Source organism: Euphorbia lathyris, chromosome 9 (assembly GCF_963576675.1).
Source record: "Euphorbia lathyris chromosome 9, ddEupLath1.1, whole genome shotgun sequence".
NCBI lineage: Eukaryota > Viridiplantae > Streptophyta > Magnoliopsida > Malpighiales > Euphorbiaceae > Euphorbia > Euphorbia lathyris.
In genome coordinates, this window is record NC_088918.1 from 18,917,002 (window position 1) to 18,941,059 (window position 24,058).

Here is a 24,058-nt window from a genome sequence, read left to right on the forward strand (position 1 = left end):
TTTTTTGCGTTTTTTCATGAATACATTTCGTGAATCGATGGTTTCGCGAAGCTTTGCGAAGAGAACGAGCCTGGAAAGTGACGATCTACTTTGTGAACCGATGATTTTGCGAAGATCTGCGAAGAGAAAGAGTCTAAAACGTATGGATCTACCTCACGAATCGATTAGTTCGCGAAGTCTGCAAATAGATCCTCACGTTTCAGACCTCGCAGACTTCGCGAAAAAATCGATTAGCGAAGTAAAATCACCTCTTTCCCTGCACATTTACATTCGCATGCTTCGCTAATCTTCATTTCGCGAAGCCAAAATCGTCTTTTTCCCTGTCTAACACGATTAATTTTTTCTGAAGGTGGTTGAATATGTAACATCCCTTTCTGAAAGGCGACATACTGGGCTGCAGGGGAGATGATTTTCCTTCATGTATAGGGATTAACTTCCCTCAAGATTGACACATTCACTCCTAAAGTGGTTGGTTAGGAGAGGTTGTGTCAATCTTGGGGTGCACCATGGGACACGTCCATCTCATGGTGCCAATCTTCAAAGTGAACCTAACTAATCCGGTACCAATTTTAAATCGGATGAGTAATCTTGGTGTGCACCATGGGACACGTCCATCCCAAAAGGTCTGAAAGTCCAGACCTTTTGGGATGAGAAATGGAAGTCCAGGCCTTTTGGGGTGGATGTGTCTCATGGTGCACACCAAGATTCATCATTCGTTTCAAAATTGGTACCGGATTAGTTAGGTTCACTTTGAAATGATTAGTTAGGAGAGTACATTGTGAAAATCTTGTTGTAAATTTTGATAATGTTATGATTTGAATGTTGTTATTGTGGCAATCTTGTTGTAAATTTTGATAATGTTATGATTTTAATATTAGAATCCGTTATTGTTTGCCATTTTTTGTTATATACCACTTCGCGAATTAGCTTCAAAACATATCCAGCCTTCGCATATGCGAGCTAAATTCATCAAGCAAAACAAACTTTAGCTTCGCAGGCTTCGCATATGGTCGAATCCGCGAACTAAATTCATTAAGTAAATCCAAACATTAGCTTCGCAGGCTTCGCATATGGTCGAATCTGCGAAGTCGGACGGGAGGGAGACAGACGCGTGTAAATATTGAGGGTATTATGGAAAAGTCACACAAAATCAGTCTAGATATGTAGTAGGTTGAGTAAATGGGTTAAATATGTAAATGGACCCCCCATTTGACCCAGTTTTGTAATTTTCCCTTAATTAAAATTGGATTTTAATTAGTTTAGGTTAATTGGGATAAATTAATTAATTGATGAAAAATATGTTTCTGTGTTAAATATATTTTTTTCCGAATTACAGGAACTGATTTGGATGAAAACGGTTTTATAAAACTCAAGTTAAGGTGTTTTTAAGTTGGGGTGTATACCGGTTCGGTTTTTTAACAATTCAGTTCGGTGTCGGGTTTAATTTTAAGTGTATTTCGGTATTCAGTTCAGTTCGGTTTGATAGAAAATGTAAAAAAACCGAACCGCACCGATTTACACATATTTTATATATATATATATATATATATATATATATATATATATATATATATATATATAGGGGTGAGATCCAGCGTGACAAGGGTTTAAGTTGTGACAAGGTGCTTATTGTGTGACATAACAAAACTACGTAGTTTTGATAATAATTAAAAAGGGAAGGTGGCAAATTGGTAAATAAAATGAAAGTGATGATAGAGAAAATTGTTTTTTTTTTCTTTAAAATGCATTTTCTAAACTTTTCCAACCTCGTTTTTCAAAAAAATTTATACCGTTGGACTCGTCTTAATTAAACGGTCATTTTAAGATCCATGAAGCTCAAGTTCCGGTGAACGGAATCCGGGTGGGTGTTTTCCAGCGAGAAAAAAGGTGTCCAGAAAATTCTTAAAAAATTCCAGAAAATGTAAAATATTATTCTAAGAAACTTTAATTCTTGGGTTAAAGTGAGATTTCTTACGATTTAGTCCCAATAAAACGTTTTCCTTATTTTTATCCATTCTAAGAAATCTTACTTCGACCCAAGAATTAAAGTTTCTTAGAATAATGTTTTACATTTTATGGAATTTTTTGAGAATTTTCTGGGTATTTTATTTTTCACCAGAAAACGCCCACCCGGATTCCGTTCACCGGAATTTTTTTTTACTTAAACTTCAAGGATCTTAAAATGACCGTCTAATTTAGACGAGTCTGATAGTATCAAATTTTTCAAAAAACAAGGTTAGAAATGTCGAGAAAATATATTTTAAAGAAAAGAAATAAAACATTTTTATGTTGGAACAATACAAGTATTATGTTGGAACAAATGGTACACTGATTTGGAACAATGTAAATAGGACAAAAAAAAACATGCCCAGAAAATTATCAAAAAAATTTAAAACATGTAAAACATCATTTTAAGAAACTTTAATTCTTGGCTCAAAGCGAAATTCTTTACACTTTTGACCCAATAAATTATTGAATCGTGTAAAATGGATAAAATTAAGGAATAAGTTTTATTGGGACTAAACTGTAAGAAATACCGTTTTGACCCAAGAATTAAAGTTTCTTAGAATAATATTTTACATTTTTTGGAATTTTATGAGAATTTTCTGGGCACTTTTTGTCTCACCAGAAAACGTCCATTCGGATTCCGTACACCAGAATTTTTTTTACTTGAACTTCAGGGATCTTAAAATGACTGTCTAATTTAGACGAGTCTAATATTATAAAACTTTTTGAAAAACGAGGTTAGAAATGTCAGGAAAATGTATTTTAAAGAAAAGAAATAAAATAATTTTCTGTGGGAACAATATAAGTATTATTTTGGAACAAATGGTATACTGATTTGGAACAACGTAAGTAGGACAAAAAAACGTGTTTATAAAATTATCAAAAAATTCTAAAACATGTAAAACACTATTTTAAGAAACTTTAATTCTTGGCTCAATGCGAGATTCCTTACATTTTTACCCAACAAATTGTTGAAGCATGTAAAATGGATAAAATTAAAAAAAAGTTTTATTGGGACTAAACCGTAAGAAATCTCGCTTCAACCCAAGAATTAAAGTTTCTTAGAATAATGTTTTACATTTTCTGGATACTTTTTTGCTCGCCGAAAAACGCTCATCCGGATTCCGTTCACCGGAACTTGAGCATCATGGATCTTAAAATGACCGTTTAATTAAGACGAGTCCAATGGTATAAAATTTTTTGAAAAACGAGGTTAGGAAAGTTGGGAAAATGCATTTTAAAGAAATAAAATAAAATAATTTTCTCTTTCCTTTTATTTACAAATTTACCCACTCCTTTTGGTTAATTACAAAATTGATCCTTATCACACAATAAAGTTTGTCCCACCATAAGAAATGTGTCACACTTGATCTCTCCTCTATCTATATATATATATATATATGATTATATAAAGTTACTTTTTTTTTTTATTATTATTGAAATAATAACCCAATATAATTATATTTTCAGTGTCAAGGATATTTTCAATTTATCTTTGGATGATAAAGATGGACAAATTAGTAATTTTATTGATTTTATAACCGTGTGATATTGGATATTACCTCATTGGTAGGTGATCTGTAAATTCCACTGTAAACTCTCATTGAGGTCTGTGGTTTCAGACCTACCCTTACTTAAACTTTTGCCTACCGAACAAAATCAAAGTGTAAAATTGACAAAAGGAATAAAATTAAGACTTAAATTTAAAATGGTTTAGCGTAAATACACTGCAAAATTTTGGCTAATCGCAGGGGAATAACTGATTTTGACCCAAATGTGTTTTTATATATCTTAAGTATATTATTGGTAATATGATTTTAAAATATGAGAATAGAAAAAAATAACATGACACATTCAATACATTTAAAATAAAATAATGAAATAACAAATTTTCACTTAAGTTACTTGATTAATAAAAATAAATGTAAAAAATATAGTTAATTATAAAAGTCAATTGTTTGCTCTAAAAGTATAAATAATTTTTTTATTATATTATATATTAGAAATAACTTTTGGCTATTAGAATATTTTTTAAAGCCTCTTTTTTTTTATATAAATAGTGTAATTTACAACCCAGTTCTTTAATAGTATAATTTACAACTCAGTTCTTTAATAGTGTAGATTTACTATATCATGGTTTTAATCTAAACATGTTTAACGTGTCAAATTATTTTTTGGGAAAAGTACGAAAAAATACACGTGGTTTGACCAATTTATAAACATAGACATGTGGTTTAAAAGTTTACAAATAAAACTCGTTAGTATGTTTTATTTACCAAATAAAGTATTACAATTACACAGTTAACTTCTAATTACAACTAAAGATATTTTTATCTTAAAAAAATGGGATAAGGTACCAAAATAGGCCTAAGGTTTTTGAGGAAGTACCAATTTAGGTTCAACGTTCAAAATAGCACCAATATAGACTTAACGTTTACAACATAATATCAATTTAGGTTTAACGTTTACAATATAGCATCAATTTAGGCCTCACGTACAAAATAGCACCAATATAGGCTTAACGTTTACAAAATAATACGAATTTAAGCTTAACGTTTACAAAATATATCTAATTTAAGCTAAAAGTCACAATTAAATTAACCATATTATATTCTTTCCCTATTAACTATTGTTAGCGATTTTTTCGAATTACGCTAATTTCAACCTTGTCACGTGTGGTTAGGGTGCGGGCGTGCCAGAGAAATTATTTCTCAATTATAAAAGACGGTTAAGTTTGTGAAATTGTCTCACACAACATGTATGGTAAGTAACAATATATGATTTTTTATGAACGCAAAAATAACAATATCTTTGCTGGTTAATTAACCTATTTACAAAGCGAACAACTAAAGAGATGCAAAAACAAAAATAGAAAATATAAACCAAATGAAAACACATACAAAAATAATTTATTTTGAAAACTGAAATATTTTTCTTTTTCTCTTTTTTTTCCGACAGAAATGCCAGCTTATTTTACGAATAGCGTTATGGGTTATGTTGTAAGTACAAAATCATGTTATAGCCTCATATAATAAGATGCCCAATAATATTTCTACAAGAGGGATGCGAGTTTCCATGTCGATGATCTTATTTTTATGACTTTCTTTCCGCATAATAAAGTATAATTGTAAACTAGAGTCTACATAAATAAACAAGGTTAAGAAGTAGAAACCTTGTGACTTGTCCGGATGGTAGGAAAGTTGAAGTAGACTGGCAAAAAGAAGAATCATGGTCTGCAAACTTGGTCCCCCGTTTGAGTTAACAAACTTCACAGTGATCACAGGCTCTGGAAAAACATGAGTTGTTGGAAGAATCATTAGAGGTATTTCTGGGGCGGATTCTCGATTAATCTCTTGATCTTGACTGCCCTCCAAACCATGATCATAAAAGTTTTCTTCATCCTAACAGAGTTGCAAATTACAGTCGTAGAAAATATCTTCCTTATTTTCCCGAGTTTAAGAAGCCGCTTCTTCTTCTATATCACAACTTTTCATAAAATCTTCTGATTTTAAAGACTTCACAAGAATGAGAGATTCTTCTAGAATAAATTCTTGCACCTCTTCCAGTTGGATGCCCCCCGGGTTGGATACCTCATCCTTTTGATTAGATTCTGAATCATAGCTTCAAGAAACGTCTTCCTCATGTTCTTGAATTTATACAGGTCCTTCATGGATTCCATCCGAGTTAGAAGTGCTTGATGGGTCGTCACCCTCCCGACTGAAATCCGAATTCAGGTTATAAGATATATTTTCCTCCTCTTCCTGGGCTTGTACAATTGTCTTCTTGTTCACGTCAGGACTCCCTGGAAATTCTATTGACTTTGGGGCATTTGCATCTATGGGCAATACTTCTAGAGTGGGTTCTTGCTGAATTGCTTCCTCTTTACTGCCCCCGAATCAAGATCACTAGATACGACATCATCCTCTTCGCTGGATTCTGAAACGTAGCTCCCAGAAATATCTTCTTCATCTTCTTGAATTTCTATACGTGCTTCATGGATGCCTCTCGAATCAAGATCATTGGGAGCATTATCATCCTCTTGCATGGACTCAGAGTCATAGTCGTAGGGATCGTCTCCACGCTCTTGACTTTCTATTGTCGTCTCATCATTAGGCATCTTTGTTTTTGGAGGAGTTGAGCGTGTGGGAGATGCCTCTAACTTCCTATTATGATGAAATTCTCCCTTTTGGATTGCCCCCCAATAGCTTTTAATGCAGGCTCTTAAAGAAGTCGCTACGTTAGCCGCCTGTTTCTCGAGTTGGTCCATTCTTTGTTGATATTCATCGTCCTTTGATTGGTTCTCCTCCATAAATAATGATTCGATTTCTCTATCATCCTCAACAACTTGGACTGCTTCCACCTCTGCCACACAACTGGAATCCTCGAAAGAATTTTGGTAATAACTCAAATTAGAGCACACAACATTTTCATATGTCTTATGCTCGATTGGAGCCATGACCGTACTTTTTCCAAAGCAAGATTGTCGACAAGGACGATGAAAATGGAGGTTTTCATCCCTATAATTACAAATATGACTATTTCGGCAATGAGGATTACTCATCCGTAGATGCTCCCATACTTCAACATAATCAGGACCATGTGGATTCTTATGGGACTCTTGGACTTGCTCCACATAGCAACCATATCGATCATCATAGAATGACGTAGTTTGAACATATGCACAACACTTGCCGTCAATATTGTGCTCGTCACTATGAATGAACTGAATATAGCCATCATTGTAGCATCTAAAGACGGTGTACTAATGGACCCACAATCCGGTTGCACTTATTGTAAAATGTCGATCTCGATTGAAACCACCAAAATACATCGGTATCGTAGCTGTTGGTGTGCCCTAGTTCATAGGCATTGGTTCTTATAAAATGTATTTGTGTCACATTAATAAAAACATTAATCTAGTTCATTTATATCTTGTGCTATAATATGAATAGAGAATCCATTGATTGATAATCGTAAAACCATATCCCAAGTCTATTCTATCATGGGAATGATTAAGACCACAAACTTGTATATTCGACGACTGTATGGTAGTAATTGATACTAGTCATAGCACTTGATAAGTCAGTTGTGAATATGGGTACATGTTGTATACATGTGACTGGATCGATCCGCTCGAGAAAGCTACATGGTGGTTGTGTCATTAGTTTTCTTGAGTAGGTCTCTAACCGTCTTCAGACCAGATTTGGGATCCGGTTCACTTTGACATACGCCTAACAGGTCTGTAACAGGATGCCAAATACGAGTATGATTGGGTGAACAGGTGAACACATTAGTATTGATGGTGAAGTGATGGAATTACCACTCACATAACAGTGAGATGATATCACATGCCACTTGATAAGTGTGTGGCCACACCCTGATAAGTAGTTTACTTATCTGATTCATTAATCTACTTAAGATCAAGAAATATCATAAACATCAGAGAGGATGACAGCCGCCATTCCTCTAGTTTATAATATCGATATCAAATGGTAAAAGACGTTGAGAGATAACTACATGGTCTCTCTATTTTTAGACTGCTGAAACTTTGTCTTAGTTAGGGACATTAATGGTTTGCTAGTATCCACTTACTGTCTGTGAGCTATAAGCCCATTGCTAGCTAAGGACAGACCCATAGGATCGTGCACATCGAACATCTGAGTTAAAACTTATAGAACGGTACATTGGAGAGATAAAATTTATTAATTGATTGACAATAAAATGTCAAGGTAATTAATTAGTGGTTGATTAATTGATTAATTAGTGGTTGATTAATTGATTAATTGATACTTTGTATTAATGTAATTAATTAATGGTTTTAGGAGTTGAGTATTTAATTGATTAATTAATTTGCGGAATGTAATTAATTAATTTGTAAATTAATAATATTGCATTCGGTGAATAATTAATTAAACTAATACGTTAATTTATTAATTAGTATTGTTTATTTAATTGGGGTAATTAAATTTAATCTAATCATATAATTAATTGCATAGAATAAATATTATTGGTATTTATTTATGCAATTAGATTAGGATTGGATTAGTTTTATAATTAACCAATTAACCCTAAACCAATTAGGTTTAGGAATACACTATATATATAAATTAAAACACTCTAAACCTAATTAACCTACTATTCATATTCCGCCACCACTATATTCTTGGAAGAAGAATTTCGGCAAACATATATGAGTTTGAGATAGTGGGATTTTCTTGGATTTTTACAAAATCTCTCCAGTTCTTCTTCGTTCTTCGGCTAGCACCGGTTCTAGCTCAATAGTTGTTCGTGCACCTAACTACGGAGATCTTACTACCTTGTGGATTCTTCAGCCGTCTCTAGAAGAGACAGTCCGGGTATGTTTATATCCTTAAACGGATCAAAAGGATTTATTCAATCAATGGTTAACGGACAAAGATCAAACTCAAAGGGATTAGAAATAAATTTTAAACCGCAATTCCGCTGCGCTACACTTGATTAACTGGCTATAATCCCTAACAGTAGCATCCCTTGCATCTTCATATGATGTCCTCGTCATGGTTCGATTGCTTTGCACCTATTGACATTTACCAAATTTATCATGAAAATAAAGTAAATAAAGCAAATAGATAAAATTTCATAAACTATGAGCATGGAATAATAATAAGCTAAACTAAAAAGCTGAGTGTGAAAAAAAAAAGAATCGTGTTTGTAGGGAAAAGGGAATTGAAATTTTTTAGAAAACTTAAATAAAATGTCTCATTGGGCGTGCCAAAAATTGTTAGCGATAGCTAATAAATTTTGGTAAAGCGGAAGTGGGGCAAAAAAATAAATGTGATATGAAAAAAAGTTATGGAAGAAAACAGGTACAAAAACGGATTCTAAATTTTTTAGCAAAGCTTAAAAATCAAAAGGTCCCACTGGACGTGCCAAAAATTGTTAGCGTTAGCTGATAAATTTTGGTAAGGTAAAGTGGGGCGAGAAAAATACAATACGAGATCCGAAAAATAATAAATTATGTAAAAAAAAAAGTTTTAGGTCCTATATACAATTTTTGGTAGCCTAAAAAAATAAAAGGTCCCACTGGGCGTGCCAAAAATTGTTAGCGATATTTTCGAAAATGGTTAGGGTGCGGGCGTGCCAGAGAAATTATTTCTCAATTATGAAAGACGGTTAAGTTTGTGAAATTGTGCGCCGAAAACATGAATTCTAATCGAAGCGATTGGCGAGAGACGCAATGATTGAAAAAGTCCATCTTAGGTTTCTAGCGCCGTTATAAAAACTTTGCTAGATTAATTATTTTTATTTAAGCTAAGCGTATAAACTGAAGACGAGTAAAATAAAGAAATTAAAAGTGCGAAATTGACACGAGATTTGGTAAAAAAAATTGGTATTTTATTGACATGAATCAAGGTTTGAATATATATGTTCAAAGTAAGCATTAAAAATGAAATGAATTACAATTGAAAAATCTCTATACTAAACATATAGATAATCAATTGAATTGAGAAAAAAAAAACAAATCAATACAAAGAATTGAAATGCAATAAAAATAAATTAAAATTCAATGACAAACTATAGCTATCTCGGTTGGACGTTAAACTTTTATGTCGGCTTGAAGTCTTCGGAGCACCGCGGTCGGTTGGTACGAGCGGAACTGATCTTGGAAATTTCTGACTTGTGGTAGGTAAAAATGGGGCAGATTTGACCTTCAACTTCGGAAGGATCGTATGAATGCTTAAGAACACGGAATTTAATTAATAAACAGGCTAAATTTAACTTCGGGAAGTCAGGAACGAACTTCTATAAGGGATCTAAGGCTAAAACAGAATCTAAGTGGATGAAATTGAGTCTTGAAAACAATTGGACGAATCTGGAAAATTCTTGAAACAGACTAGCTAAAAGAATTTGGGCTGTAAAGATTGGCTTGTAACTATAGTTTCTGGACACGGAATTGGGTGAATCAAAAGGCTAAATTTAATTTCAAGAAGTGAGGAACAAATTTGTTGAATGGACGAAATTGGGCTTGGCAAATAACTGGACGAATCTGGAAAAATTAATTTAAAAAGATAATGAATTGAAAACTTGAGACTTAGTAATGCTAAATTGATTTGAAAAACTTGAAAAGAGGCTATTAGAACTTGAATTAAAGCTAAAGAAAGCTGAAAGAAGGAATTAAAACTAGGAAAAATGAAGAACAAATAAGAACTAAGAACTAAGCATTGAAGCCTTGAGAGGGGGGTTTTGTATGTTGAATGAGTGTGATTTTTATGAGAGTGAGAGGGTCTATTCATAGTTTTTTGGAAGGGTATTTTGGGTAGTTAATTATCAACCTCACTAACTTCCTCAACCTCCACCAACCACCACTAACTTCCTCCAACTTCCATGCCACACCACCCCACTACCTTGTGGTTAGAGAGAATGTTAAGGCTTGGACCTAGGTGTGGGGATGGGCTAGGCTCGTAGGTTAGCTCATGCTTGTGTTCGGGTGCATTTGGAGAAGTCAGGTGGACCGAAACGGGCTTCGGGCGAGGACTGACCTCTAGTTCGCCGAGCTGACTTCCAGCTCGCCGAGCTGGAGGTTAGTATATATATAATTTTTTTTATTTATTTTTATTATTTAGAAAAATGGAAACTATACCCTAAAATTAAATATAAGCTTTCTATGAAAATAAAATTCATTTATTTTGGATCAACAACTATATTGTTATCTTTTTATTTAGTTCTATATTTCTATTTATTATAATACAATTAATTATTCTTGCTCATTAAGATCTTATATTTGTTTTTCATCAACCATTCCATTACTCCTAAATTCCATGGCTCACGTACTCAAATTACTTTTAGTTTACAACTTCCTAAATCAAAACAATAAATAATTAGTGGAATTTTACGTTTTTTACTAATCTGACAGTTTATGAACTAAATTGATATTTAAGTTCATTTATACCGTTGCAATTTGATTTTGGGATCTGTATTTTGTCAATATATAAATGTAATTGAAAAAAAAATTCAAACAATGCTCTTATTGTCATCAATTACTTAAAAGTTTAATTTTAAATACTTTGTTTTGTAAAAAAAAAAAAACACATTTATATATCTCTATTTGCAAACTTTTAAACTATGACCTTTATTTACAAATAAGGTAAATTACAAACATATTTTTTTTCGTACTTTTTCGTACTTTGCTCTTATTTTTTCTTAAAATAAAGCAAATGTATTTTTTATATACATATAAAATTGAATATCAATATCAAAACATTAAGATCTTACAATTAAAATAATAAAAAGTCCCAATTTAAAAATAAAATTCCAAACAACTGGGTTTTAATTGAGAGAATGGATTAATAAAACTTGTGTATAATATTATTATATTTCAGCCATTTTTTTTTTTTTTTTGAATCTATCGGGTTTTATCACTCCTTTTCTTCTTTGAAAATAATAATAATAATAATAATAAAAAACTCTATTTATTATCTCTTTCATTTTCATGCCAAAATGTCACCCACAATAATGATTTTTTCCCAACAAATTTTTGTTTGTTTGATTAATTCGATTTCCTGTTGACATACTTCTGTTAATTTTAATGTTTTAGAACAACATAATTATACAGAAAAATTGAATGATAACTTCATTAAATAGTTTTTTTTTTTTTGAGAATTAGTGCAACTTTATTAATGATCACTAAGAAGCGCATTACAAATAATCTGGGGTGGAATTGATATTCACACCCATCTGTCAGACACAGAACTCGCGGCTCTGGCAATTATATGAGCAACCTGGTTCGCAGACCGGCGCATAACGCTAAACACACAGTCTCCTATGTCCCGAGCAAGGGACTGGCAATCTCCAACGATAAAATCAAACGCGGTTCTGCTCTCCGCCTCTTTATTTAACGCATAGAGGAGAATTTGTGAATCAATTTCAACCACGGTCGTCTGCCACCCCTGGGCCTTGATCCAACTTAACACCTCGCGGCACGACAATGCTTCCACTAACAAAGGGTCCAACGGGCATGACAGTACCCCATTACCTGCAGCGAGGAAGCTCCCCGTATCAGACCTCGCCACAAAACCAAAACCAGCACAATTAAGATGGCTGAAGAGAGCCCCGTCCACATTTATTTTTATCCGGCCATCAGGGGGAGCAGACCACGCAGTAGCTACCTCCGACGAACTTGAACCTCCGACTTGTTGATGAATCTGAGCTGCATACCAACTCTCCCAAAAAGCTACTGCTGTATTGAGTAATAACACAGTCCCCGACTCCTTGCCATTCCATACCTTATTATTGCGGTTAGACCATAGGGTCCAGCAGGCAACTGCACATAAACCAGTCGCAACCTGAGACTGATCCCCGGATACAAAAGCCCAGAAGTCTTTGAACGAACTAAATTGCGCAGCCCAGTTCCCGATAGCAGTCTGCAGCCAAAGACGCTGGGCCGTCGGGCACCCCACTAAAACATGATAATCGTTCTCCTCCATCTCTAAAAACAACGGATAGACTGTATTGACATCCACGTATCGAGCACGAAGGGCTCCCAATGTCGGCAAGCACTCGGCAAGAGCGCGCCAAAGAAAATTTCTTATCTTCGAGGCAACTTTTAACGACCAAACAGAATTCCAGTTGACAGATACTTGTAGGTTAGCATTATTAAAGTAAGCCGACATCAGTACCCTATATCCGCTTCGTACACTAAACCTTCCTTTCTGATCTGGAGACCAGCGCCATGAGTCCTGAACCTGACGATGGCTAAGGGGAGTGCTCAGTATCAAATCGGCATCCCTATCATAGAAGATTCCTTTTATCAAATCGACATCCCTGACATTCCTACCAGGAATCCGAAGTTGATAGGCACGGTCCATCATCAGACCCTCAATCTTCTCGCTATTTACATACGGATTAGAGGTATCGTCTAACCAGGGGTCCTCCCAAATCTGAATATTCTCGCCATCTCCGACCACTCTTCGAGAAGCCGAGCGAATAAGAGGCAGCGCCTCTACAATACTTCTCCACATAAAACTCGGGTTTGAACCACACTCCGCCTCCAGAAAAGAGCAAGATGGATAATACATTGCCTTCATAACTTGAGCTCCCAGAGATTCTGGCTCTGACAGCAGCCTCCAGCCCTGCTTTGCCAATAAAGCCACATTGAATAGGTGCAATTTTTGAAACCCCATTCCCCCAGACGCCTTCGGATAGCATAACCTGTCCCAAGACTTCCAGTGCATTCCTCTACCATGGTTTCCTCCAGTCCCCTACCAGAATGCATTCAACATTTTTTCAAGATCATCACATAGGCCAATAGGCAACATAAACAAGCTCATTGCATAAGACGACAATGCTTGGATCATTAATTTAATCAGTACTTCCTTCCCCGCCCGGGATAGGAACTTTGCCTTCCATCCTCGCAGCCTTGCCATAACGCGGTCCTTTATGTAGTTAAACACTTGGACTTTATTACGACCTACCAGAGAGGGTAATCCCAGATATTTTCCCGGAGCTGCGACTTGAGGTATACCTATCAGCCCACTCACCTCCAGACATGTAGCTTGGGTGCAATTCCGACTGATGGTAACTGAACTCTTATCATAGTTCACTTTTTGCCCTGAGGCAAGTTCATATTTCCACAGACAAACCTTCACCGCCAGAGCCTCTTCCCTCGTTGCACGGAAGAATAAGTAGTTGTTGTCTGCGAAGAATAAGTGGGAAATTACGGGGGCCCGACGGGCAACACTACAGCCATGCAACATGCCTTGCCCTTCTAGGCTTGTTAGTGAGGCTGATAGACCTTCCGCACACATAAGAAACAGGTATGGGGAGATAGGGTCCCCCTGTCTCAAGCCTCTCCTAGGGCTAATTGGGCCAACGGAGTGACTACCGCTCATAATATGGTAAGAAGCTCGTGTGACACACTGCATAACCAGACTTATCCAGTCTTCGTGAAAACCCAGTTGCCCCATTATCTTCCTCAAGAACTCCCACTCCACCCTATCATATGCCTTAGCCATATCTAATTTCAAGGAGGCATAACCCACCCGCCCTTGAGATTTTCTTTTTAAACAATGATTGACCTCAAAAGCCAATAGAGCATTATCAAATATCAGCCTCCCAAAAATAAAGGCACTCTGTTGTGGGGAAATAATATCATGAAGCACACCCTTCAACCTGTTAGCTATAGCTTTGGATAGAATCTTGTAGATCACATTGCATAACGCAATCGGTCTATAGTCTGAAACCCTTTCTCGCATTGATTTCTTCGGGATTAGGATAATAGAAGTGTCATGAATCTCATCCGGCAGGGACCTGGAGTTAAGCCAGAGTAAGCATGAAGCTGTTACCTTCGCCCCCATAATCTCCCAGTGATGCTGATAGAAGCCTAGATTGAAGCCGTCCGAACCCGGGCTTTTGTCGGGGTGCATGGAGAAAACCGCTGCCTTTATTTCTTCTGGAGTGAAAGGCTTAAGTAGCTCAATGTTCATAGATGGAGTTACCTTAGCCCGGCCGTTAGCTGTAATAGGGTCAGCATCGCACCCTGACGATGTGAAAATACCCAAGAAGTAGTCGTGAATCAGCTGGCTCAATCCTGAGTCTCAATCCACCCAAGTCGCCTCATCATTTTTCAGCCTAATCAAAGCATTCTTCCGTCTCCTACTGTTAGCTGCCGCGTGAAAGTAGCTCGTATTCTGATCCCTGGCCTGAAGCTAAGTTTTCTTTGACCGCTGCTTCCAAAACACTTCCTGCTGTAACAGAAGATTGTCAAGCTCAGCCGTAACTTCACGGAAGAGCTCTTGCGAATACCCATCCCTTCGGCCCCTGTACCTCGCAAGTCGACCCCGACATCTGCGTATTTTCGATCAGAATTTTTCTCTGAGCCTTTTACCCCATAACAGAAGGTCTGCTCCACATTGTTGTTGCCTGGCCAACAAATTCCTCGAGTCCGACAAACCCCAAGCTGCTGACCCTATCCTTATAGTCCGCTTCCCCTGACCATGCATTTTCAAAACGAAACCTATGATAATTTGATGGGCGCTGCTGGACGAGCGATAAAATAATCTTCGAGTGGTCGGAGCAGGGGGCGTCCTCGTTAAGAACGGTGGCATCCGGGAACAGCCGCACCCAGTCAGACGATGCCAGAGCTCTGTCCAGCTTCTCCATTATACAGTGCGAGGTGCCTCTCCCTCTCTCCCAAGTATACGGATCCCCTACCATTCTCACTTCCGTCAGCTCACACCAGTTTACTGTCTCGTTGAACCCCTGTATCAGGTTCCAAGGATGCGGGTTGCCTCCATGTTTATCCCCCGACGACAGGATATCGTTGAAATCTCCAACAACTACCCAAGGCCTATCTGACGAGGCTTTTAGCGATTTTAGAAGCTGCCAGGACTCCCTGCGCCTAGCTTGCTCAGGATATCCGTAAAATCCGGTTACTCGATACTCCGGTAAACCCATAATATGCACATTAACATCAATAAAATTACGGGAAAAGGCCCTTAGGCTAACAGAATTTTTATGTTTTCAAAACAACGCAATACCCCCACCAGTGTTAATAGGGTCAACAATAAATAAGCCATCGTAACCAATTTGCTTCTTTATTAAATCAAATTTAACTCTGTTACATTTTATTTCCATCAAGAAAATAATCTCGGGCCTAAAACGGGACAAAGTGTCCTTCAAATGTCGAACTATACGGGCATTCCGAGACCCCTACAGTTCCAACTCATAATCTTCATGGTTTCTGGCAGGCCTGGTTCTCAGGTCCTGCTGCAAAAGAGTGTGCTGTAACCCCCTCCTTTATTGGGTAGATATTCATGTCACAAGTCTACTGATCCACTAAACTCTCGCCACCCTTCTCGGTCCTTGGGCCTTCATGCTTTTTACGCTTAGGTTCCGTAAATACAACGCCGCCCTGATTCTTATCACCCCCCATTTCAGGCAGCTTACAGCCCAAAACCCCCCTGGAACCCATACCCGTCTCCTCAAGAGAAGCCTTCTCAAACTGCTGAACCACAGAGACAATTTGTGGGATACTGGCTGAGGCAGCTGAGTTTATTTCAGTTAAGGGACCCCTGTCAGCTTTACCGCTGCTTTGTCCAGCTCTAACCGGAGCAGATATAAGAAATCGAGAAGCCGGGGCAGTAGCACCCCTCCTTGTTGTCTCCCTCATCCAAGGACCGAAGACACGTTCAACCTTATCCGGGTCGTCCACTTCCAAAAGTGCAGTGCAGAATTTATCGGCGTGTCCGATACAACCGCAGACAAAACAGAAGGTTGGTAGACGTTCATACTAGAACGAGACCCATGAAATTGCACCCCCATCTTTACTAACTTTCATCTTCCGCTTCAGGGGATGGAACACATCCAGTCTGACCCTTATCCTCATGTACTTACGGTCGTAACCCGTAAAATTATTGGCATCCGATTCTACAAACATGCCCAGGAAATTACCGATACTTACAGCAACATTGTTTGACATGAAACCCAATGGGAGTTCATGAACTTGGACCCAGAATTCCGCATGTGATAACGTGATCTCACCAGGCTCCTGGTCACTCTCCAGCTTTTGTAACAACAATAGGTGTTGATCGTAGGTCCATGGTCCCCCCTTCAGCACTTTATCCCTCTCTAAAGGGTGGAAAAACTCAAACTTAAACCTGTTCGGGCTCAGCTCCTAGATACAAATGCCCTTCGACGGTCTCCAAAGTTCAGCTAGCGTGCTCTTCATAAATGCCACTTTCACACTCCGATCAGTAACAAATGCCCCTAGCATGCTCCATGATGGCGGGCACTGCCTTACTGGTAGGGAGTCGGGTTGAAAAACCAGACCAGGAAGGTTATCTTCTTCAGCTGTAACCACATTACGAAGGATGGAACTGTCAGCCATGTGCTACGGCTCGATAAATCGATCAGGGCGATGGAGAGGGCGGCGGCGGCGGCGGCTACGGCTCGACAAAAGCGAGAGATTCTAAATTCTTAGGGTTTTTACAACTATTATAAGACATTGTAATGAGAAATTTATGTATTGCGACTGTTTAGATATATGAATTATATTTATTATTATATCGTTGGAGACTTTAATTTCTATATTGTTTTTTATAAATTTTATAAAAAATTCCTTTGTCTTCTTTGAGGTAGTTAGTTGATAAAAATTTGAATTTAATTAATTACGACAATTTTACTTAACTATGTCTCATTAAAAAAATGTGCAATTTAATATTTTTAATGCAAAGTATCAAGATATTTTCCTCATGTTGTCCCGTTATTCCACTTTCTTTTCTAGATAGAGTGAGATATTTTCTTTCTTCGTCTCTATCTACTTCAGTGTTATGTTTAACATATGCAGTGACGGATCTAGGATTGCTTATCATGATTTAGGAGTATTAAATTGGTTTTTTAGTAATTTTACATAAAAAAAATTAAATATCCTTTCATAGTTTCCGTAGAATTTTTAGTTTTTTTCGCCAACCAATGAGTGCTAAAGTCCTCCAAAACCCACAATAATTCGAAAAGGTTTTTTTTTATTGGAAAGTCACCAAGAACCTCTTACCTCTTAAAATTATGAACCAATTTCTAATTTAACTGATTTACACCTGAAGTTATTGAGATTGATTTGGACAATTTCTAAACTAATCGGCGAAGGGGAAAATGGATCTATTTTTCCATTTGATTTTTGCAGATAGAAAAAACCAAGTAAATATACGGTAGACACAGAGATGGAGTAAAAGAAAAAACACAAAAAGAGAATGAAAAGAATGAAGCAGGTTGGTGAGCAGAACCGGTTTTGGTCATATGGACTTTAATGACCGTGTAGTATTTGATTATTTACTGTTAGATCTAAACTTATTAGAATTTTAGAGTGGAGATTCAAAGTATCTTAAGATTTAGATTTAATAAATCTGGATCTAACGGTGAATGGCGAAATTCACTTGGTCATTAAAAATCCATGTCAACATTCCTGGTGAGCAGAATAATGAAAGCAAGTAGAATGACTACTGATGAGGGAAAAAATCCTTAAAAGGTTAAGAGAGTTAAACGATGTCGTTTTCCTATCAATTGGGTGAGTATTGAAAATGATGAGAGAAATCAGTGGAATGTGATTGGAGGACAAAAAGGGAAAAGGATTGACATGGATTTGTAAAGGTAAAATTGGTAATAATGAGAGCAAATGTTGATTGTAACGCCATTCACTTTTATAAGTATATATAATAAGTTAAAATGTTATGAAATAAAATGTTTTATGGACTAGATTCATTGATTAACTTTTAGTTAAAATGTAATATTAGATAATATATATATATATATATATATATATATATATATATATATATATATATATATATATATATAGTAAAACTTCTATATAGGAATATATTTGGAATCGGGCTATTTGTATAACAATTGGAAGATTGTTACTAAATAGAGTTTGGTAATAGAGGTTATTATCAAGTTGGGATCGGGTTTTTTTTATAACCAAATAGAGGTTATTTCTATATAGATTCTTATATAGGTTTTACTGTGTCTAAGTTGGGCGGGGCTCAATTAATTATCCCAAGTTAATTATCCCTAAGGGTAAAATTGCACCATGTTAGACGTTAGGAATAAAATTGTCCTTGATTATAAACGTTTTTAGTATTTTTTACGCTTGATCCCTTATTTATATATATATATATATATATTGATTTTTAAATGTTTATATAAATATATTTATAAAACTTTCTTACTCATTTTAAGGGTAAATTCCACTCACGCCCAACTTTACCCATTTTAACATTGTGGCAATTGGACTTCACTTCTTAACGGTATAACCATTAAACTTTACATTTTTTAACACCAATGACCACTCAATTTTAACTAACTCCTCAAAATAACCGTTAACGATCATAAAATGAAAAATAAGTCATACTGAGAAAAAATAAAGTTCAGTGACTATAATGTGAAAATTGGTAAAATTCAGCGGCCATGGGTGTTATTTACCCTAGTTCAATATAATAGTATATTAAAATAGAAAACTTTGGAAGAAAGTATTTTAAAATGAAAATAAAAATAAGTTACCTTATAAAAATAAATAAATACACAAGTTGCAAATTACAATATCTATCTCTTAGTCCATTCTCTGAACTCACGATCCAACCCTAACCCCAACTTAATCTCTGTCGGTGACCTCTCATTTCCCAAGCTCTCTGCCGCCGCCGCCTCTTCCGCCGCCGCCTCTTCCGCCGCTGCCGCCGTTCATTCTCTCTCTATCAGTCAGAGATTTCCATTGCCATTCTTGGATAGAGAGAAAATTAGGCAGAAGAGACTTTGGTCTTTTTATCAGGTACTCCTTTCCTTTTTGTTTCTCTTTATCATACTTTCTTCGTGCTTCATTCCGCTTTTCATCCGCATTTTGTTTTCGTAGACTTTCCTTTTAGAATCATTTCAAGTTTAGCTCTGATTTAGATCCGGCTGTAAGAGATTAGTTTTTCAATATTCCGATATCCGTTTCGAGCTTAGATTTGATTATTGCTGAAAAGGTATCGGAGGTTGAATTGGTTTGCTCCGCCGTTTCCTTTTTGCTTTCCACATTGAAAAGTTGATTATTCTACTTTTATTTTAATTTTTATTTGCCACTGATTGGTTGAATCTGTAGCTGTTTTATCGAGGTTATATCGATGCTTTTGTCTCGTTTTATATCTTTCTTTGGCCGGTTACGTGATTATGGCTTTCTGCTAATTTATAGTACTTTATAAGAAAAAGAAACTGAATTTAATATTCAAATATTCGAATCTTTTGTTGTTGGTTTGGTATTATGCTTCCATTTTTAATTTAATTCCCCCCTTTGTTACCTACCTGATTTCGTAGTTTTCTGGAAAATTAAATTCTCTCCTTAGAGAGTGGGTTGTTGGCTGCCGGAATCAGGGTGAGTCAAATCAGTTGTCGCTGGCACACTTGAACAACTGTGATTGTCCCAATTCATTCAAATGGATTGTGAAATTTAGCAATCACTTTTTCAAATCTTTTCTTTTGGGGGGTTTTTTCTTGTCAGAAATGAGTTCTGTTCTTGTTGGACTTGCTTCTTTTGCGTTCATTTTGTGATGTCCCCATTTTTTTTTTTACAACGTTTATCTAAGTGTGGGTGGTTAGGTAATTTATGCTTTTTAGGTCATAATGTGGTGTGGCACAACTTGCTTTATTTTTGGTAAAGCCTAACTCTGTTTGACAATTGATGCTGTGTGGTTTGAAATATGTTACTTTTAAAAGTCGCACAGTTGACATAGAATAGTTGTGTGACTATTATATGCACTATACAATGAATATTGTTGATATTTTTGTGGATGATTTAGTAAGTTGTAGGATATGTGATGGTGGCGTACATGTGCAGCTGTGCAGAATTGAATATGCACTCTAGCAAAGTACCTAAATTGAATGATTTTTAGGCCGTTACACGCGTTTGTCATCCGACCCATCACATGCTATAAAGTTAGGTTCATTTAACAACGCTACTACCAGTTATCTAGCATAGTAGACAAACCAAACTTTGGCCTTTTCTATGTATCTGGCACTTCTAGGGGATTACGTTGCGTGAACTTCTTGATGTCTATAAGTTCAGGATTATATCTAGAGATGTTTGTGGACTTCGTTAGTTTGTCTGTTTTCTTGGGTTACGTTTCAACTGTGATTTTAGTTCATTAAATATTGTTGTGTTTTACCAAAGGGGAATGATTAGGGCTGCATTCGAGCCGAGCCGAGCCAAGCAACGAACTCGAGCTCGGTTCATTAAGAAAGTAGCTTGTTTATTTGCTCATTAATTCTGTTCACGAACTTTGGTCGCGAACAACTCATTAAGCTGCTTAGTTTTGAAGCCTATAAAACTAAAGTTCCACATAAAACTAAGTAGTTTTACATTTCTCTCTTTATAGAAATACTATTATTAAAAAAAAAAAAATCAAACCGATCTTGCTCACGAGCCTCTTTATGAACATTATAATCGACCTTGTTCATGAGCTTGTTCACGAACCTATAACTGAGTCTGCTGGCGAGCTTTCGAGTTGAGTTTCGCCGTGCTCAAGCTCGTTTCGCATACAAATCAAGTCTCAAAATTGTGTTCAAACTCGGCTCGTTTATAAATCGAGCCGAACACACTCAAGCTTTTATCAACCCGCTCATGAGCTGATCGGCTCATTTACAGCCGTAGGTTAAGCAACTACTGTGCCCAGTTGTTAAAGAATAAGCGTAAGAAGCCGTTTAATCTACTAGTAATTAACACCGTCAATTTTGTATCAGAATGAAACTTGAATGTTTGCCGAAAAGAGGTACTAGTATTTAGTTGACTTATGGAATATATGATCACCAATTATATATGTTCAAATTGACTATGCCATCACCAAAGAAAAAGTTGATCACGGAAGTGAAATCCAATTTTTCTTATGAAAACATTTTCATTTTCCTTCCTCTTTTTCCCTGTGGTGGGTCATTTATGTCCTGCATAATCTCATTGTCATTTAATATGTTAACTTAAGTGAAGCTGTGAAGTTGTTTTCAGTTTGTTGGTAGGTTGTGGGTCAATATAAATATAAACATGCCATTCTCTGTAAATGAGATTGAGACTTATAACCACTGGTTTAGCTTACTACTGCATATATGGCATCACCTATTTAAAAGGATGTGACTGACCATTTTTCCATCAAGAAAAAAGAAGTCCCAATTTTTTGGTTTTTGAAACAGGGGAATAGAAGTAGAAGGTTTGTGCCAGTTTAATGCCATATATATGTGTTTATAGTGCTATATTTTCTCCTGGTGCATTCATTTTTAAGTTTATATTGAAATTTCTTACACTACGAAGTCTAAATTGGATATTAGAACTACTTCCAACAGAAAAAAAAGCTGAACACTTCTTTTATGTCTTGATGCCTATGTGTTCCTTACTGTGATTGATTGCTGATCTTTTTTTTTTTTTATACCCATCATCATATAGAAACTCACTCTGCCCTTTTTTATTTATTCAGGTAGCGGAGCAATGGGTGCCGGTGGCAGAATGTCTGTTCCCCCTTCTGCAAAGAATTTGGAATCTGAAGTTCTGAAGAGAGTTCCTCACTCAAAGCCACCATTCACGCTTGGTCAGATCAAGAGAGCTATACCACCTCATTGTTTCAAGCGGTCTATTCCCCGCTCGTTCTCATATGTTGTTCAAGATCTTACCATTTCCTTTATCCTCTATTACATTGCTACCAATTACTTTCACCTCCTTCCCCATAATCTCTCTTATGTGGCCTGGCCAATTTACTGGGCCATCCAGGGCTGTGTCCTCACTGGTGTCTGGGTTATAGCACATGAATGTGGACATCATGCTTTCAGTGACTACCAATTGCTGGATGACATTGTCGGCCTTGTACTCCACTCATGCCTCCTTGTCCCATACTTTTCGTGGAAACATAGCCATAGTCGCCATCATTCAAACACTGGTTCCCTTGAGAGAGATGAAGTGTTTGTCCCCAAAAAGAAATCCAGCATTGGTTGGTACTCCAAATACCTCAACAACCCACCAGGCCGCGTTCTCACTCTTACCGTCACACTTACCCTTGGATGGCCTTTGTACCTAGCCTTCAATGTTTCTGGTAGGCGTTATGATCGGTTTGCCTGCCACTTTGATCCATACGGTCCCATCTACAACGACCGCGAGAGAACTGAGATTCTCATTTCTGATGTTGGTCTTCTCGCTGTAACTTATGGTCTCTATCGTCTAGCTGCAGCAAATGGACTTGCTTGGGTTATTTGTGTTTACGGTGTACCATTGTTGGTGGTGAATGCATTTCTTGTTCTGATCACATTCCTTCAGCATACTCATCCTTCATTGCCACATTACGATACTTCCGAGTGGGATTGGCTACGAGGAGCTCTAGCAACTGTGGATAGAGATTATGGAATCTTGAACAAGGTTTTCCATAATATCACAGACACTCATGTAGCACACCATTTGTTCTCTACAATGCCACATTACCATGCAATGGAAGCAACAAATGTGATAAAACCGATTTTAGGAGAGTACTACCAATTTGACGGGACGCCTTTCTTCAAGGCAATGTGGAGAGAGGCAAAGGAGTGTATTTACGTGGAGGCTGATGAAGGTGATCAGCAGAAAGGTGTCTATTGGTACAACAACAAGTTCTGATATTTCTGGAAGTTGCCAAAATGGTGTGGTAAGAGCCAAGTAAGTGTATGGTAGATTTCGTACGATTTTTTTGTCTTTGCTTGTATTGAACTGAACTGAACTTAATCTTTTGTGCTTCGTTTTGAATAATTTTATGGAGTCGCAAATTATTATGGTTTATATAGTTGCATACTTATCATGGATGTTGAAGTCATTATCAGCTGAAAGTAGTAGCAATATGCTTGTTTGGTAAACAGCTAATACATGTCCTTAGACTAACTAAGGAACTGAATTTCTAAGTGTTGTGTTATGGTTTCAAAAAGGGTATACAAAAACGGATCATGTTAGACAGGTTGCCTCTGTAAATTGTGTTGTTATGTCAGAAAATGGTAGTCCAGTTATGTTCTCAAAGAACAAACAAATCACATTCAGACACAGAGCTGTATGTTTTCATAATGCTTGGGCCCTTATAATGTTTGATGAGTAACAGTCAGGGAAGGAACTGTGAGACCCGGGAAACGGGAAACTCGGAAAACTCCGTTGAAAACCTGGAGCTTAAATTTTTTAGGATAAAGAGTACCAAAATATTTTTCAAATAAGCACTCGTTGTCATTGAATTCTAGATGTCACTGGTAACAACATTGACATAACTCCAATTTTTGATAATTTTGTAGGTTGGCTATTGTCTGGCTCTCTGTTCGTTTTTATATGTCGTTTAAGGGTTTTCATCAAAATCAATGTAATTTTAACGAGAGTATTAAAATGACTAATTTACTCTTAATACCTTTCTTCTAAATCTCTACTTTCTATATTAAACTTCTCTTTCTTCTTAATTTTGATGGCTTAATTAAGATTCTTAATAGTTATAACTCTCTCTAGTAAGTTAGAAAAAGCATTATCAAGTGTATTGATTTTGATAATACAAAGTGAATAAATTAAAAATCT

The 24,058-nt window shown here is 36.4% G+C and overlaps 1 protein-coding gene across 2 annotated transcripts; it reads left to right on the forward strand.

Moving 5' to 3' along the window:
• The first annotated feature begins 19,076 nt into the window (after positions 1-19,076).
• Positions 19,077-23,293, forward strand: LOC136205477 (delta(12)-fatty-acid desaturase FAD2). Of its 2 annotated transcripts, none has more exons than XM_065996084.1 (2): positions 19,077-19,303; positions 21,972-23,293. In XM_065996084.1, the coding sequence occupies exon 2, from the start codon at positions 21,983-21,985 to the stop codon at positions 23,132-23,134; it is 1,152 nt and encodes a 383-aa protein (XP_065852156.1). In that variant the 5' UTR covers positions 19,077-19,303; positions 21,972-21,982; the 3' UTR covers positions 23,135-23,293. The 2 variants fall into 2 exon arrangements, with proteins under 2 accessions (XP_065852156.1, XP_065852157.1); XM_065996085.1 differs by lacking the exon at positions 19,077-19,303 and adding an exon at positions 21,625-21,707.
• Positions 23,294-24,058: the final 765 nt, after the last annotated feature.

Coding starts and splice junctions, on each gene's coding strand:
- LOC136205477 (XM_065996084.1), top strand. CDS start 21,983: ATGGGTGCCGGTGGCAGAATGTCTGTTCCCCCTTCTGCAAAGAATTTG.